This window comes from Mus caroli, unplaced genomic scaffold (genome assembly GCF_978045245.1).
Source record: "Mus caroli unplaced genomic scaffold, Mus_caroli_1 scaffold_11, whole genome shotgun sequence".
Taxonomy (NCBI): domain Eukaryota; kingdom Metazoa; phylum Chordata; class Mammalia; order Rodentia; family Muridae; genus Mus; species Mus caroli.
In genome coordinates, this window is record NW_028227266.1 from 61,375,019 (window position 1) to 61,394,274 (window position 19,256).

Below are 19,256 nucleotides of genomic sequence, written 5' to 3' on the forward strand. Positions count from 1 at the left end.
ACCTGAGCCTGAGAAGAGGCAGGGCTGACTCACCTTGTGCAGTGTGTCACCTCTTCCAGGTCACTGAGAGCTGCCAGAGCAAGGTGAATCAATATCGCCTTAAGTCACACCAAGAGGGTCTAGGTCAGAAGTTCCCAAATTAGGGCATTCCAACACCTCCCTTTAAGCCATCAGAAAAAAAGTCTTCCATGTAAACTCTCAAGTTAGGAAAATAACTAACACAAGGACACACACGAAGCACAACTACAGCAACTGCATCTTGCACCCTTGGAGCAGGACACTTTAGGTCTCCTTTCCTGCCCTCTCCTGGTATTTCACTTTATGGGGTATCTGTTTAAGGCCCTAGGTGCTGATTTTGGCTTGGTTACTTTGTACTACTCCAACTGCAACCATTCTCCTATGTTTTAAAAGCAATATCCACAGGTAAAGTATTTGTGAACTCTTACAGGTTGTTTAAAGTTTATATCTGATGTTGTATCATGACAATGCTTTTCACTAAAGGAAAACACAAAGCTGTGGGTGTCTCCAGGAACGGTACCATGCACTAGGGGTAGCTTAGGCAGCATTCATTTGGCACTAGAGGAAGTTACAGGAACTAGTTTCACTTTCATTCTCATCCCTAGCATCAGCAGACACTGTTGTTCCTTCAACTTGAATTTCTGTGATGCTTAAGAGAAAAAAAAAAAAAATCACAGAATACTCTTAAGAGTTGAAATGTTGCTTGATTTAAAAAAAAAAAAAAAAAAAAAAAGCAAAAACCCAAAGACCTCAGTACCACATTCTGTGGTAGAAAAGTCTACAGCTCTGAGATACACCTTTTGTGTGGCACTGAGAATCATTTTCCTCATCAAATACTTCATTTCCTATACCTTACTCCTGGTTTTCCTACATCTTACAATGGACTAAGTAAAAACATCACACGTGTGTCCTCATTCCTTTTCATCTTATACCTAATTAGGGAGACACAAATGCCCTATGGAAAGGCAGTTTCCAATTTTTAAAGATACAACACACAAGGACAGGGCTAGAAAAGGACGAAGTACAATGTCTAGCTATACTGTGACAATGTTTCATAATACAGTGTGCTCCTTACTTAGGTCTGTGAGCCAAATCAAATGCATAAATGCAATTTAGATTCATCATTACATCAGAGACCAGAAGAATTCAAGCCTAAGGGTGGAATCTAGCAATGTCCGCAAGGTTGGGCTAAGATCACCAGTTAGAAGACACTAACAGAACACAATGATTTTCAGGAATTCAACTTTCCAACAATAACTGCACATAATTTTCAGATTATTAATCAGTAGCTAAGTGTTTCAAGTCCTCCTGATGTAAAATGTGCTGTATCACTGCACACACACAGTGAAGTGAGAACCATCCATGCAGGGCTTGAGCATCTCCCATTGCTCCCAGTGTTCCTTTTTAGTTCATTTTCTTCATGAAATCCTCAAAACTGCTGCACAGATGACATGCTGACATCAACTTAACAGAAATACTTTTGTAGGCAGCTGTTTAAAACATCATCAATTTTAAATCACAAATGCCCCATTACACAAAAAGCTTACATTCATTCTTTTAAAAAAAGAAAAAGAAAAAGAAACAAACAAATGTCCATACACCTTCCAGTTACACCTGAACAGCGCTGCTCTGTTTAGTGTGCTGAACTCAATACCATGTGAGAAAAAGAGGCACACGGAACCAAGGACGATGGGCTGAAAGGATAGTGGAAAGAAAAGAAGAATTTACAAACACAGAATTCTATTGTCTGTGATTAAAGTCCTTTACTTTTTAGCACCACATTAAACGATTTTACACATCCAGTCACTTAATGAAATCCAACAAACTCTTCAAGAGTCCGGGGGATCTGGTCTTGGTAGTTAATGTCATTAGCCCGAACTGCTCGGGCAGCCAGGCACTTGAGGCTCATCTTCATCTGAGTTTTAAGTAGTATTTCAGACACCCCAGTTGTACTTTTGTCTAGCGGAGTTTTATTCTGCTTGTTTGTCATGTCGGTGTGAGCTCCAGCCTCCACAAGGCTGATGATGATGGAGTGCAAGGTCAGAAAATCACTGATGGGCCTGTTGTACTGGACGATAATGTGGAGGGCACTGTTCCCCTCATTGTCCACTGCATTTACCTCAGCGCCACAGTCCAGCAGGAGCTTTGTGACCAGAGCGTTGGGAAAGCTGCAGACATCGTTAGTATGGAAATCATCAACTGGTGTGTTCGAGTTGACAGCCAGGTGTAGCAAGGAAAAACCTTCCCGTGTTCTGGGGTCCAGGTGAATCAGGTTGTAGATCTGCTTGTTAATTCTGCACTGATCTTCTTCGCTGCACTGTGTCTTGGTGGAGATGCACACGAGGTACAGAAAGGTATAGAGGTTACACTCATAGTTATCCATGGCACTGTGGACGTCGGCATCGGAGATATTTTTAACTCTGTTCATGCTCTGCTCTATTTCCAAGACGCTGCATCTCAAAACGCACTCTATGTCTGGGGCCTTCACAGCTTCATTGAGGTGTATCATCTGAGAGAAGACTTGAGCAAACCGAAGCAGATCCTTGTGGGTATTCCTGTTACCTTTCTGCCTCAGGTGTAGTGCGTGGAGCCACAATTTGATGCACTGCTCGAACTCCATGTTATCAGCATAGACAGCCCCTCTGTAAATGATGGGGTGGGAAACATCAATGTTGTCAGCACCTAAAATCCGTTCCCGAACTATAAGGCCCTCCATGTGAAGAGCATCTCTGTCTTGCCGAATAGCCTCCAATTCCTGTGGGTTCCTACACTCAGTTCTGTTCCCATAAGCATGGATGGGTGGGAGAACCTCTTTTTCAAGAATGTTGTCACCATCCTGAAATCTCTCCAACATAGCTAAATATAAATAGTGGTATGTCTTCATGATGTCATAGTTCTCACGGTCATTTGCAAAGGAGGCACCCAAGAGCTCCAAGGCTTCAATCCGACTTCTGCGGTCACAATCAGCATGAGAAAGCAACAGTTCAACGACATCAGCTTTACAGCTTTCAGCGGCCACCTTCAACGGTGTCATCCCATGGCCATTCACCACTATTGCAGCTCTCCATTTTATCAGTTCTTTCACAATGTCAATGTGACCAGCTTCGGCTGCAAAGTGCAAAGCTGTGGCTCCACAGTGTGCTTTAGCATTGGGATCAGCACGTTGTTCTAAGAGGTATCTGACCACATCAGTGTGCCCTTTATATGCTGCGATCATTAGGCAGGTGTTGTCATACTTGTTGGCAATGCTGATATTGGCATTATTTTCAACCAAATATTTCACAATGTCCAGTCTGCCATCAAAGCATGCTGCCCGCAATGGAGTTGAGTTAGTGACTGTGGTGTGGTTCACGTTGGCTCCATGGCTGACTAGAAGTTTAACAACTTCAAAATGTCCGGCTCCCGCAGCACACCAAAGAGCAGTGGCACCGTCAATGACATACCTACACACAGAAAGTACAGTCAGTCAGACAGTGGGCTAACAGACCCTGACATGCATTCATAGGCACCAACCAAAACTCCACTTTCCCAAACATTACTAAAGTATCAGTTAGAGTAGAAATAAAAACAAGTAATTTCAGCAAAGCACTTTACTAGTGTGGGATCAATAAAATTGTTACTGTTTTTTCTAAAGTCATTTTTTTTAACCTGAAGAATACTCTCTACTAGCAACAAGTAATTTCAGCATTTTACATTTCAGAAAACACAGAAGAAAGGCTGAGAAGATTGGCTCAGTGGGGAAAGTACTTGCTATGCAAGCATGAGGGTCTGAGTTCAAATCTCCAGAACACACTTAGTGACAAGAGTGGCAAGTGTCTATTTTTTCAGTGTCACTACTGTAGGATGGGAGACTACTACTATGGGGTGGAAACAGGAGAATCCCTGAAGCTAATGGGGCAGTGGGTCAGATGTGCTCAGCATCTAAAAACAAAGTAGCCTGTCTCAAGGAGGAAGGTGAGGACCAATACCAGGTACACACAGCTTTAAAACCAGAAAAAGCAAAGCAAGCAAAAATGCAGAGGCAATGTTTGGAGGTCTATATGGCCTTTTTACCAAAGGTATGAAAGGTATGCTGACTCTTCAGTGGACATCATGACCTGCCTCTCTGTAGACCAAGGACACCTCCAGAGTTCAGTTTTCCCATTTAGAGAAACAGCTCCAGTTCCTACATTATTTCTGTTAAGATGCTGCTTTAGGGAGAAAAAAACAAAAAGCATGTGACAGCAGCCCTAAGATGACAGTTCTCAACCTGTGGGTCATAACCCTTTTTGGCAACCCCTTCCTTCAAAACTATTTACATTACAATTCATAACAGCAGCAAGATTACAGTTATGAAGTAGCGATTAAAGTAATTTTATGGTTGGAGATCAGCACAACATGAAGAACTGAATTAAAGAATTGCAGCATTAGGAAGGTTGAGGATCATTGCTTTAAAACTACAGCAACAAGAATGAACAATCACTGGTCATACAATGTTATTACTGGCTTTTTAGGAAGTGTGTTAAAGTTTTCTCTTACCCAACTAGCTCTAAATTAACTGAGACTGGACTATTATATTTAAGATGCTTTAAAGACACAACAACTGAGCAGTGTTACTCGATTTTAATCCTCTCAACTAATCTGCCTACCTCCCAGCCAAAATCCCCAGATATCTGCATTTAAGGGCTTTCTCTGTTCAGAGCTGTTTTCTCATGGTGTCTCCTGGACTCTCCCCATGGGTAATCCACTTCCTCTCTCTCCTGTACCCATCATCCCCTGGCTGAGTGCCCTATTCTCTGCCCTGTTCAATCATTGGCTGATCGGCTTTTTAATCAACAAATCAGAAAATAAATGTGGAGTAATGCTTACACAACATTGAGGCAGGAAACAGAGTAAGAATTACAACCAGAGCCTGGCATGGTGGCACGCACCTTTAATCCCAGCACTTGTGAGACATAGGCAGGTGGATTTCTGAGTTCGAGGCCAGCCTGGTCTACAGAGTGAGTTCCAGGACAGCCAGAGCTATACAGAGAAACCCTGTCTCTAAAAAGCAAAAAAACAAACAAAATGTGTTTTAGCATGCTGTATCCCCCCAAATGATGTGTTTGTATACTGTGTGACGGGATATATTCCTGAAGCAAATCATTACACTGCATGGACAGCAGGAAACAACTAGCATTTGAGAAACTACCCAAGCAACTCCCTGGCTGGACACTGTGGACACTGAGGCTACAGCTACCAGCCACTCACTGAGCCACTGTTACAGGCAGGGTTTCCAACCTCTACAAAACTAGACTCCTCTGACAAGTCCATCCTTTCCCATTTTTTCCTCTAGTCGCCTTTTCCTAATTTTAATTCTACTGATAATGGTTTCATGGAACCCCCCCCAAAAGAAGACTTTTTGCTAAAGATATTTAGAATTACTATGCAAGAACCAGTAAGTACATCTGACAAGTATTAGGACAGAGTGATGACCAAATAACTATTTACTAGGACAATCAAACACACCGAAAACCTATTAATGAGCTTCCACTACACAACCTTACTTGTGACACAGGTCAAATTACAGCCCCCCACAAAGTGAGAGTACAACTCCCATAATGCCTCTCCAAAAGTCAGGTGTAAACACTGCAGATAGGGTACCTCCCTGACACTTTGAAATTACAGCTCTTATGAAAGAGGCTCAGCTCTTGACAGTGGCAGGCTGACCTGCTCTTCTGCCTTCTACCATGCGGAAGGGCAGCATTCTTCACTACAGAATGCAGCCCTTGTCAGACAACCAAACTTCCCTTCACCTTGAATGTCCCAGCCTACAAGATATGGGAAATAAATTTCCACTCTAAGAATCAGTCTTGCCGGGCGTGGTGGTGCACGCCTTTAATCCCAGCACTAGGGAGGCAGAGGCAGGCGGATTTCTGAGTTCGAGGCCAGCCTGGTCTACAAAGTGAGTTCCAGGACAGCCAGGGCTATACAGAAAAACCCTGTCTCGAAAAACCAAAAAAAAAAAAAAAAAAAAAAAAAAAGAATCAGTCTTAGATATTTTGTTACAGCAGTACAAAATGAACTAAGACTTTAGAAAAGCATAAATTAGTCCCAGTTAACATCACACACACACACACACACAAAAAAAACCCTCTATCCCTTTCTTGTTGAAAAAAAAAATATTAGTCAGAAGTAATGTTGCACACCTTTGTCCCAAAGAGGGGGGGGGGGAGGGAGAAATATAGGGGCACATCTGGAAGTGAGAGAACAAGCTGAGGGAGTTGGTTCTCTACTTGACCATATGGTCCTAGGATGATCAGGTCTGGCCATAGTGATTTTTACCGACTGAGCCATTCCACTGGACCTGTATTTATTTTCAACACAATGTGTTAATTCCAGTCTGGAGGCAGGGTTTCTCTGTATAGCTCTGGCTGTCCTGGAACTCACTCTGTAGACCAGGCTGGCCTCAAACTCAGAAATCTGCCTGCCTCTGCCTCCCAAGTGCTGGGATTAAAGGCATGCGCCACCACTCCCACAGCGGAAAAGTGTTTTTGAAATTGAAACAAATATTGATGTATTGTTTCCTTGCAGGTGATACTTTTACTTTTTATGATATTGCACTGGCTAGTTTTGTGTCAACTTGACACAGCTGGAGTTATCACAGAGAAAGGAGCCTCCCTTGAGGAAATGCCTCCATGAGATCCAGCTGTAAGGCATTTTCTCAATTAGTGATCAAGGGTGGGAGAGCCCATTGTGGGTGGTGCCATCTCTGGGCTGACAGTATTGGGTTCTATAAGAGAGCAAGCTGAGCAAGCCAGAGGAAGCAAGCCAGTAAGTAACATCCCTCCATGGCCTCTGCATCAGCTCCTGCTTCCTGACCTGCTTGAGTTCCAGTCCTGACTTCCTTTGGTGATGAGCAGCAATGTGGAAGGGTAAGCTGAACAAAAACCCTTTCCTCTCCAACCTGCTTCTTGGTCATGATGTTTTTTTTGTACAGGAATAGAAACCCTGACTAAGACAGATATTCAAAAATCTTATGGTGTGTTTGGTGCTACGAAAATCTATTAGTTACATATCTGCATGAAAGACATGGTTACAGTTATTTATCTACCACATGGGGCTACTGGCAGGTTATTGTGAAGATTGAGTTATACTGCACTTGAAGTAGTTAATACAGTACTAGAGACATTGAAAGATTTTGTATGAACAAGTTGATACCCGAGATATTTTTCCTTAAAGTCAGCTGTACCTCTTTAAGTCTACAGCTTAGTTGGAATTACAAACCTAGTAAAATGCACAAATCTTTTTAAATTTAAATTTCTATTTATTGTATTACCTTAATTTATGTACATGTATTATATATATATATATTATATATATATATATATATAGCATGCAGGTGAAAGTCAGAGGGCAATTTGTGGGAGTCAATTCTCTCTTCTACTATGTGAGTTCTGCAAATTGAACTTGGCAGCAGATGCCTTTATCGACTGAGCCATCTCATCAGCTATGAATCTTGAGAATACATCTATGGACTCCTTTTCTGATCCAGGTATAAAACATTTTGATCATCCTAAATGTTCTCCTTGAGCCTCTTCCCAGTCAGTTCCCCTTTAGATCATTTGCCTGGGATGTAAATTTCCTAATACTGGAACCCTGCAGCATACTCCTTCATATTTGACTTTTGACACAACTGTGAAATTCTTCCATGTAGCTGGGTATATCAGCAGTTTCTTTTTGAATGCTATGTAGTATTATGTTGTATGGGTATTCTACAGTTTACTTATCCACTGTCCTCTTAATGAACATTTTGGTTGTTTCCAGGGATTGGCTTTTATGAATAAAGGTATTCTAAATAGTCTTTTATTGTTAGGGTTGAGACAGAGTCTCAGTATGGAGTCCTTTCTAGCCCCTAATCACCTGGGTCCTCTGGATGAGTAGTAAATACTACTGAGCCCTCGTAGTTTAAGTTTCCAGGCCCTAATAGTTTGAAATGTTGTACATCAGCTGGGCGTGGTGTCACACGCCTTTAATCCCAGCACTTGGGAGGCAGAGGCAGGCAAATTTCTGAGTTCGAGGCCAGCCTGGTCTACAGAGTAAGTTCCAGGACAGCCAGGACTACATAGAGAAATCCTGTCTTGAAAAAACAAACAAACAAACAAACAAAATGTTGTGCATCATATGAGGTAAGAATAAAGGCTGGGGTGGAGAGAAGGCTCGGTGGTTAAGAGCACCTACTGTTCTTCCAGAGGTCCTGAGTTCAATTCCCAACAACCACATGGTGGCTCACAACCATCTGTAATGGGATCTGATGCCCTCTTCTGGTGTGTCTGAAGAGAGCAATGGTGTACTCATATACATAAAATAAATAATCTTTAAAAAAAAAAAAAAGAATAGAGACTGATTTTCTCTCATACCGGTCATTTGCTCCAGCACTATTTATTTAAATAGTGTGCCTCCTACCTGAATTTCCATGGAATTTTTTTTTCCTGCCATGGTGCTGGGGACTTGAACTGAGGGTGCCATGCTCCCTAGGCAGGCATTCTATCACTGAACTACATTCCCAGTCCCACTGGAGCCTATCTCATTAGCCAGAAACTCCAGCAGTGAGTTTATTTCTGGAATGTTCTCTTGATACATTATTTTATCCTTGCACCAATGTCACATTTAATTATGGTAGTTTCTTATTTTCTCTTCAAAATTACCTTAGTTATATTCCTACATACTTTTAGAGTTGGCCTGCAGTTTTCACATATGTGCACATGCCTGCTAGGTGTGTGATTTGAATAACATCAAATGTACAGAGATCCTTTTGTAATATTCACAAAGGCTATTGAGATGTCTAAACCATAAACTTGAAGTCTTTCTCTGTTTAGTTCTTTATGTTCTGTTTATCAAAAAGACACTTTGTAATTTTCAGTGCAGAAGTCCTATACATTATACCTTTGGTTTACTACTAGAGCCTAATTATTTTATAATAGTAGTGCAAATGGTATACTGTGACAAGGAAAAAACTTTTTTATTGAACTCTGCATATGAAGTGAAATTTTAAATGTACTGGTTTGAACTAGAATGAATTTTGGTCAGACAGTTGGGAAGAGGCACAGTTAGCAATCACAAAGCTACTGCTTAGCTAGCATTCCATTGACCCCTCCACTCCTTTTTTCTTTTGGTGGGTGATTTTTCTACAACAGGCTAGCCTAGAAATCTTATAGTTCAGGCTGGCCTTAAATTGGCAATCCTCCTGCCTCACCCTCTCAAGTACTGGGACTACAAGCATGCACTCTCATGCCTGGTCCTGAGTAATTCCTTAGTTTACAAACAAATAAATGAAACCAAGAGTGATTTTTTTTTAAAGATTTATTTATTTTTATTATATGTAAGTACACTGTAGCTGTCTTCAGACACTCCAGAAGAGGGCGCCAGATCTCATTACGGATGGTTGTGAGCCACCATGTGGTTGCTGGGATTTGAACTCCAGACCTTTAGAAGAGCAGTCATGTGCTCTTACCCACTGAGCCATCTCACCAGCCCAAGAGTGATATTTTAAGGGCTGGAGAGATAGCTCAGCGGTTAAGAGCACCGACTGAGTTCAAATCCCAGCAACCATCTGTAATGGGATTTGATACCCTCTTCTGGGGTATCTGAAGACAGCTACAGTGTATTTACACACACACACACACATATATATATATAAAATCTTTTTTTTAAGTGATATTTTAAACTGGGTATGGTAGCACCTGCCTAATGGGAATCTGAGACGGGAAAATCCTAAAGTTGAGGCCAGCCTTTACTCTATAGTAAGCCAGTAGTATTAACCTTCTTCCCAACAAATAAATAAATAAGTGAAAATAATTAGTTTGTTTTATTTCATTTTGAGACAGGTTCTCACTAAGTAGCTGCTCTCTAGCCTGGAACATACTGAGAAAAGGTAGTATTTTAATTGCTAGTGTAAAACTAATGTATGTAAAGGACATATTTTAATGTAACACTTCTTGATGTTTAAATAGCTTATATTTGTATTCCTAGCATATGGCAATTTCATACTTTTAAAACCAATTCATAAGGCCTAATCAGTTATGGACTGTTTGCAGAATATATGCAAGACCCTCTAGTTATCTCTAGTACCAACACCTTCTTATTCCTCATACACACACACATATACACACACATACACACACACACACACACAAAAGCAACTGTTCCAAGCCAGCTCAAGGACACATTGTTACTAAGCATGTTAATACCAACGTCTTTTTTTTTTTTTAAGATTTATTTATTTATTATATGTAAGTACACTGTAACTGTCTTCAGACACCCAGAAGAGGGCATCAGGTCTCATTACAGGTTGTTGTGAGCCATCATGTGGTTACTGGGGATTTGAACTTAGGACCTTCAGAAGGGCAGTCAGTGCTCTTACCGGCTGAGCCATCTTACAGCCCCCAATACCAACATCTCTTAACTATGTATTTGTTTTTTATTACATTGTATTTACTTGTAAGTGGGGAAGGCATGGGGCTGTAGAGGTGTGTTTCCTGTATTCAAGTACTGCACTAGTACAGATATCCATAGAAGGCCAGAAGAGGATGTCTGATCCCTTGGAGCTGAGTGACAAGTGGATGGGCTTGTAACTCACTTCATAGATATTCTGGGACCCAACCTAGGTTCTGTAGAACAGTATAAGCTCTTCACAGCTGAGCTATTTCTCTCCAGCCCCATCTTTTAAGCATGAGGTGAGAAAATGAAACAAAAAAGCAATTAGAATATCTTTCTGGGGCTGGTGAGATGGCTCAGTGGGTAAGAGCACCCGACTGCTCTTCCGAAGGTCCAGAGTTCAAATCCCAGCAACCACATGGTGGCTCACAACCATCCGTAACGAGATCTGGCTCCCTCTTCTGGAGTGTCTGAAGACAGCTACAGTGTACTTACATATAATAAATAAATAAATCTTTAAAAAAAAAAAAAAGAATATCTTTCTGACCTCAAATTTCCTACAATCTATGATGAAAAGGTAAAATTTAAATTTTAGGTACACATTCACTTCATATGATTTTTGTATATATTAGTAAGATAGTGATGCATATCTTTAATCCCAGCTCTTGGGAAACATAAGCAAGAGGATCCTGTAAGTTCAAAACCAGCATGGTCAACAGAGCAAATTCCAAGGGCTACACAGAGAAACTGTCTTGAAAAAAACAATAATAGTAATAATATCTAGCTGGGCGTGGTGGCGCACACCTTTCATCCCAGCACTCGGGAAGCAGACGCAGGCGGATTTCTGAGTTTGAGGCCAGCCTGGTCTACAGAGTGAGTTCCAGGACAGCCAGGGCTACACAGAGAAACCCTGTCTCGAAAAACCAAAACAAAAAACAAACAAAAAACAAAACAAAACTTAAATCTTTTGTTTTACTTTGTGAGGGTCTCACTAAGTAGCTCTGGTGTCCTAGAACTCATCATGTACGCCAGACTGGCCTCAAACTCAGAGATGCTCCTGCCTCTATCTCCAGGGTGCTCAGGTGAAGGCGTGGACCAGCATGGGCAGCATTATTATTAAATTGTAATTATTTAGTGTATATATGCACACCCACACGTCATGACGTGACTGTGAATCAGAGGACAGCTTGCAGTTGATTCTCACCTTCCACCTTGTGCTTTCCAAGGATTAAACTCAAGTCCTCAGGCCTGGTGGTAAGCACCCTTACCCACTAATCCATCTAGCTAGCCCTTCACTTTTTACAATGTAAAGTACTTGTTCACTTTCCCAAGATAGTCTGGTATTTTTCATTTCTCCTTTATTCATACAGAAATATAATAGGAACTATAGCACAGTTCCAATTACCTACTTTTTTGTTTATTGCTTTGTATGTACATGTGTGTATGTTGTGCATGTATGTATATATATGTTTTTACAGAGGCAACTAAAACTCAGATATTTTCTCACAAAAAAAGTGTGTGTAAACATGGGGAGGTAGGTGCACTCAAGCATGTATGCACATGTGTGTATAATCTACATAGCTTTAAAACAAAAATACCAATTTTGGAGGGATTGGTTGGGTTGGTTTTGTTTTTTTCTGTTTGATATTTTTGGTTTTGGGGGGTTTTTTCAAGATAGAGTTTCTCTGTATAGCCCTGGCTATTCAGGCTGGCCTTGAATTCAGAGATCTGGCTGCCTCTGTCTCCCAAGTGCTGAGATTAAACTACTGTACCACCACAGCCCAGCAATTCCAATTTTTAAAAACAGAATATAAAGCTGTAATAAAATTAATGCACCATTTACTAAGCTCTCATGTATGAAGCACTGTAGAACAATGATCTCAGAGCTGGTGAAAAGGCTCAGCCAGTAAAAACATTTGATAATCCTCTCTCAATTGAGTTCAAGACCTGGAACCCACATTTTAAAATAACTTTAGTTATTAAATAATTAACAATTAAAAAAGCAAGACTCAGTGGCTCACATGTGTAATCCCAGCCCTAGAACTGCTACAGCAAAAGTGGGAGTGGAAACAGGCGCCTGCACATAGAGCAATAACAGAAAGGATAGGAGACCCACACAAGAACAAGATGAATACCATAAACCTGTTGGATTTTGGGGGCTGCAGAGATGGCTCAAGTGGTTAAGAGCACTGACTGCTCTTCCAGAAGTCCTGAGTTCAAATCCCAGCAACCACGTGGTGACTTACAACCATCTGTAATGGGATCTGATGCCCTCTTCTGGTGTGTCTGAAGACAGCTATAGTGTACTCATAGGAAACAAATAAATAAATCCATCTTTTAAAAACTGATCTTTCTAGCCTTAATCCAAACTTGCAATGCAAATTCTGTAATATATATGTAAAGAATAATCTGGTCAATCTCTTCAAGAACAAAGGCATCCATGAGGTAAGGAGTTTTTGCAGTTGAAGGGTTTCTAGCTTTCATTTCCTGGTTCTGCTTGAAATAGAAATACCTAGTTCAAGCACTGGGAATGAAAATGAAAACCCATTAGATGTGCACGATCAGTGCCTTAGCTAAAGTCCTGGATATCATTCTCAAGACCAACAGAGCTCCTTGACACACTGCCAATGTTTGTCTACGCAAAGATGGAGGATGTGGTCCTCCTGCCTCTCCTCTCACAGGACATTCATTAAGTGCTCATCCTAACACTGGCTTTGAAAATCAGAGGGCTCGGGGCTGGTGAGATGGCTCAGTGGGTAAGAGCACCCGACTGCTCTTCCGAAGGTCCAGAGTTCTAATCCCAGCAACCACATGGTGGCTCACAACCATCCGTAACGAGATCTGGCGCCCTCTTCTGGAGTGTCTGAAGACAGCTACAGTGTACTTACATGTAATAAATAAATAAATCTTTAAAAAAAAGAAAAAGAAAATCAGAGGGCTCATGGCCGAGCATGGTAGTGCACGCCTTTAGTCCCAGCACTTGGGAGGCAGAGGCAGGTGGATTTCTGAGTTCGAGGCCAGCCTGATCTACAAAGTGAGTTCCAGGACAGCCAGAGCTATACAGAGAAACCCTGTCTCGAAAAAAAAAGAAAATCAGAGTGCCCAACAAAAAACTTCAGTATTTTCCCACCAAGCTCTCCTCACCCATGTCTCAGCAAACCTGCTCAACAACAAGTGGTTCCCAAACTAGCACAAAGCAGTCAGGCCTAAGTTCCCAGGTCAGCACCATTATCCCACAGCTGCAGGGTGGCTTCCCTTGGTTCTGCTCCCTTTCTGCAGTATCTTTGGTAGCTTCCCATCCATCACAAGCTCAAAGTTCTTTTTTCATCTCATGGAGATCTTCTCTACTTACCTGTCAACTCTGCTGTTCACATGCTGAGCCATAAGCAAAATAATCTCAAATATTATTCCAAAAACAGTGAGCAAGGACTCAAATGATTGACAAGGCTTATTCTAGGTGGTGGTCTCTGCTCTAGAGCAGTAGTCCTCAACCTTTCTGATGTTGCAACACTTTATTTAGTTCCACTTGTTTAGTTCCTCCTGTTGTGGTGACCCCCAACCATAAAATTATTTTTGTTGCTACTTCCTAACTATAATTTTGCTGTTATGAATCATAACAGGATACCTGGTATGGGACCCCTGCAAAAGGGGTCACAAACTACAGGTTGAGAACCAATCTACTTGGTTTCCTAAGAGGTTATAAAAGCTTTTAGGTAGAATACAGCGTGATGGTTTATCAACTACATGGATCCAGCTCAAATACTACCTCCTCTGTAAAGCCTTGATTCTCCACCACCACAAAGCTGAGGGCTTCCTCTTCCTCTTTTCTCTCTCAGCAGCCTCAAGGACTCTTATTAGCCTAAATGGCAGATTATCTGTGATTACTAATGTTTGATTCTCCCCTCCCTTCTCAGCAAACTGTCAGCCTCTACAATGGAAGTCTCATTTGTCTCTGAATACAGACCCCTACCAAAAGCTTAGCACACAGTGGATATCTGACAACTGTCTGCTTTCGAATTTCTTAATCTCACTAGTTTGTGCAGAATGGTGAACAAGATATTCAGGTACACAGGCTCAAAACTGCATTTCCAATCACACCAGGAATCAGGCGGAGGGGTACTTGTTTGTTCTGATACAGGGTCTATGCAGCACTAGTTGGCCTGGAACCTTTCTTTATAATACCAAGCTGACCTCAAATTTACATACGTTTCCTACTTCCCAATGTTGGGATTACAGGCCTGCATCACCACACCTGGCATCAGGTTCTTTTCATTGTCACCTCAAAATAGCTTTCTCATCCATGATCTGAGACAGCGATGACCAGAGCCTTTCTAAATTTGTGAGAAAACTAATGTCTTCCTGACAGGTTCTCTTATCAACCCAGATCTCAACAAGCTCCATAGCAACAGCTGCTACTACAGGGACTCATTCCTAACTTAAGAGATGTGAGTGTTTACATAGTGGGGCCATCCTGCTTCAGGTGTAGGTAAGGCTGTGAGATGCTGGAAATCTCTAGGACACAAAGCCAAAGAATAGGCATGAATCAGGTTGCCATATTTGCTCATCTTCCTACTATCTACACTAACACCAAATATAAGCTAGGACCCAGAGGCTGGCATTTCATTAGAATACAACAGTCCAAATCATTTCCCTCTCATTTAAAACTGACTCAAAAGCTTTTATGGTTTAAGGAGGAAAAAAAACAAACAAAATTTAACATTCATCTTTAAAAAAAAAAAAAAGATGCTTTAAAGACCTGGTTTTGAAGACCAAACAGAAGTAGCAAAGAAGGAGGAAGAGAGGGAGGGAGGGAGGTAGAGAGGAAGGGAGGGAGGGAGTAAGGGAGGGAGGGAGGGAGGGGTAGAGAATATAAGAATGCTTCCAAACAGGCTTTTTTGGTCAGGCAGTTTTTACTAACCAAAACTAAATTGCATTTCTATAAGTAGATTCCATCTACTGCAAAAGAAAATGCTAAACTAGTAATAGCTTATTCATTTACAGGTCAACAAAAACCAATGTAAACAAAGCAAACTGAATACATCTATATTATGCCAATCATTCCGCAATCTTTCAGCACAGGAAAAAAAAAAAAAGGTAACATCAAACGTGACGACTCTGTAATCTTCCTCCGCCCCCCAAAAATATGTACAATTAACCTCAAATGAAAAAAATGATTAGAATAATAGTAATTTTTGAACAATGTTAAGTGTTTGTGAAACCTTCCCACTGTATCACCCTGTAACATGTAATTTAGCAATGGCGTAACTTCTACGCCAGGCCCAGAGCCACCTGTACAGCCAAAAATACTGGCCATCATTGTGGGAGAGTCAGAACCGTGGCTAGAGATGCCCGGCTGCATGACAAGATTCTAGGGGCTTATTTTAACAGAATAGCCCCAGCGACCTGCTTGAGGCTCTATCCGACCAGGGGGTGGGGGGTGGGGGGGGAAGAAGGGATATGGGGAGGTTAAATGAAGCATCAAAAGGTCCTCAATTTTAATTGTTGATCTCGTTAATTTCCGATCTAGGTTACTACGCCAGTGCTGATATAAAGATACAAAAACCTAGATGGGCAGCCACCACTCCAACAGTGCGTGTTCGCTGACTAATGAAGACTATAGATCTCAAGACCCAGGGTGTGGCTACCACCTACAGGGGGAAAAGGGTAGGAGTCGATAAGAAAAGGCAGCAAAGCATAGCTCTGGGAGACGAGGTGGGCATCAATGGGGGTGAAGGGGTATGAAAAAGAACTGAGTCCACACATGAAAACAGGGTTAATGAAGGATGAGAGGATCCAGGGCTTGGGAGGCCCGCGCGCGTCGGAGGGAGGATGGAGTTGGGATGTACCTACCCGTCGAAGCGGACGGTGCCGGTCTGCTGGGTCTGCACACGGTAGTGTTCTAACAGCAAGCGAACCACCTTGGCGTGCCCATTGCGGGCTGCGATGATGAGGGGTGTGGAGCGCTGTCCTCCCTGCTGACTGACATAGCCCAGCAGGTAGCGGATATCGCTCTCTGACCGGTTAAGGAGCAAGGCAGCCAGAGTGAGCACCTTGCCCTCGCTGGCCGCCTTGTACACATAGCCAGCCAGGCCCTCCATGGCCGCCGCCAACTCCAACACCCGTTTGGTCGCCACCGCTGCTGCTGCCTTGCGCCCCCGGAGGCCGCGTCCACCAGCACTTCAGACCCGGGCCCTCACAGCCCATTCAACAGGGCGCCGCCGCCGTGTCCAGGCAGCAGCGCGACCCAGCGAGGGCGGAGACGCAGAGGTGGCCGAGCACCGCCGGAGGCACAAGTGGGACCCGGCCCGGGCGGGGAGAAGGACGGTCAGGGCCGCCCCCGAGGCCCCAGGCACCGGCCCTGGGCCGAGGGGATCTCCATGGCGGCCGCCGCCCCGGGCCTCAGGCCGCCTCCTTCCTGCGGGCTGCGACAGGCGCGCGCCCGAGCTACGGGTCGCCGCTGGGGTCTCGAGAGGCCCGCGCGCGCCCCGGATGGCGAGCGATGTGCACGCCTGCCCGCGCTGGGCCGGAGGGTCTGGAACGGCCTCCGCCTAGCTCCTCGCCGCAGGAAAACAGCGGGCACTCGCCCACCGGCGATCGAAAGGTTCTGGTGGCGAGCGGGGCTCCCGCGAGCCGCGCGTGGGTGTTCGCGGACCGCGCCGGCAGCACCAGCACCGGAACTTAGGGCGGGAGGAAAGCAGCCGCCGCAGACCAAGCCGAAGGGAGGGAGGGAAGGCGGGAGTGGGAGGGACGCTTAAGTAGGTATTGCTTCCTAAACCGACCGGCGGGCAAACGAGGCTATCCTAAAGAAAGGTTCCGCTGTGCGCAGTTAGCCGAGCTGTGATGCGGTTTGAAAGTCCCTAGTGCCCTTGACGCAAGGAGCCATCTCGCCCCCACAGGACCCTAGGATGCTTAGTCAAGGCTGGGGGCGGAGAGAAGGCTACCGAATCTACAGGCTAGAAAGCACATTCAGTTTTATGATTACTACTGTGGGATACTGTCTGCCAGTGATTCACGCGCGGGGGAGCGGGGTGGGGGGCACAGGAAAAGGGGTAAGAGGACCCAAAAGATCCACTTTTGAATAAGGGCTATATGAACCTCCGAAATTTGGGAGGGCGAGAGCCGCTTCACTGAAAAGCAACTGAAAGCCCCACCAGACCTCCCAGCAAAGGGGATTAAGTGTGTAAGTAAAGAGCTAAGAGGCAGCAGTCATAGCCAGATTGAACCAGTCTCTAGTCCTGACCCTGCAGAACCTCCGCTGTCTCACTTACGTCACAGAATTGTTAGGATTTGAAAAGAGCATTTATCCAAAGAATGCTATAAGCCATTCACGTACCAGGCTTTGGTTAGCATCAGAGATTTCTTTATCTAGGCTAGGCCTTTCTCTCCTGGGGCTTGTGTGGTTGTGTGGAGGAAGCAGACAAATAAATAATGTAGAGTTAGTTGTTGGATTCATATCATTACCATTTCATTACTATGAAACAAGGGCTATGGGTGTGGACTAGGAGACTTCGCCTAGGTGGTCAGAGAAGTCCTCCGTAACAGGTGCCCAAAACAGAGGCTGGGCAATGGAAATAGTTCAAAGATCCTGAGCAGAAGACAGATGGTGAGCTCAGAACAGAAGCAGTGTGGCTGCTGACTGTAGGAAGAGTTCTAAAGGATTAAGTCAGCAGGATGCAAGTCATGTGGCCCAGTGACCTATGCAAACGGTTTGGTTTACTCTGGGATGGCATTTAGGGAGTTTTAAATAGGAAAGTGACAAGATGGCGTTTTTTTTCTTTTTTAAAGATCACGTGCATGCTGCCTAATGTGTGCAGAAAGTAGCCCAGGAAGCAAGCGTTTAGAAGTTCAAAGGCCAGTTAGGAGAGGCTGGGATTAAGTGGAGGATGAGACCACTTCTCAGATTATCTCCTATGACACAGTTACCTATTTTCAGATCCCTATGCAAATGTCGGGGGGAGGGGCTTACACTATTTAAAAAAACAGTCTTGGAAATAAGAACTGAAGATAAGATTTCCTTTTTAATATTTATTTCTGTATTTATGTATTCGAGTTCTGTGTCTGCATGAATGCCACCATGCCTTCAAAAGAAATGATCAGGTCCTATTAAAGACTGGTTGTGGGCCAGCATGTGGTGGAAGAGAATTGAATCCTCTGTATCCTCTGGAAGAGCAACCACTAAACCATCTTTTAAATCCCTAACTCCGCTGACATAACTAGTAGGAGGGAAAGCTGGCCTGTTTTGCACTGGGACTTCAGGTTGTAAGAAAATCAAATGTGGGCTGGTGAGATGGCTCAGCAGGTAAGAGCACCCTACTGCTCTTCCAAAGGTCCTTAGTTCAAATCCCAGCAACCACATGGTGGCTCACAACCATCCGTAACAAGATCTGACTCCCTCTTCTGGTGTGTCTGAGGACAGCTACAGTGTACTTACATGTAATAAATAAATAAATCTTTAAAAAAAAAAAAAAGAAAGAAAATCAAATGTTTGATAGGCTGTGCTGGCTAGTTGTGAAGGTTTTGAAGGGGAGTGATTTTTTTGTTTTGTTTTTGTTTTGGGAGGCTTGGAGGCTGTTTTGTTGTTGTCTTCTATTTTTGTTTGTTTGTTTGTTTCCTGTCAACTTGACAGAAGCTAGAGTTATCTGGGAAGGCAGAATGTCAGCTGAAATAAAATACCTCCCTCAGATTGTCGGTAGGGAAGTGTGTAAGACATTTTCTTGATGGGGGTGGGGATGGGGGCTCAGCCCATTGGGGACAGTACCAACCCTGGGCAGGTGGTCCTGGATGGTATAAAAAAGCAAGCTGAAGGCCGGGAATGGTGGCGCATGCCTTTAATCCCAGCACTC

The 19,256-nt window shown here is 43.4% G+C and overlaps 1 protein-coding gene across 1 annotated transcript; it reads right to left on the reverse strand.

The window, feature by feature from the left end:
- Positions 1–730: 730 nt before the first annotated feature.
- Fem1b (fem-1 homolog B) lies at positions 731–17,145 on the reverse strand. Its single transcript, XM_021172482.2, has 2 exons — positions 16,264–17,145; positions 731–3,461 (listed from the first exon to the last, which is right to left on the reverse strand). The coding sequence occupies exons 1-2, from the start codon at positions 16,509–16,511 to the stop codon at positions 1,826–1,828; spliced, it is 1,884 nt and encodes a 627-aa protein (XP_021028141.1). The 5' UTR covers positions 16,512–17,145; the 3' UTR covers positions 731–1,825.
- Between the last annotated feature and the right edge of the window lie 2,111 nt (positions 17,146–19,256).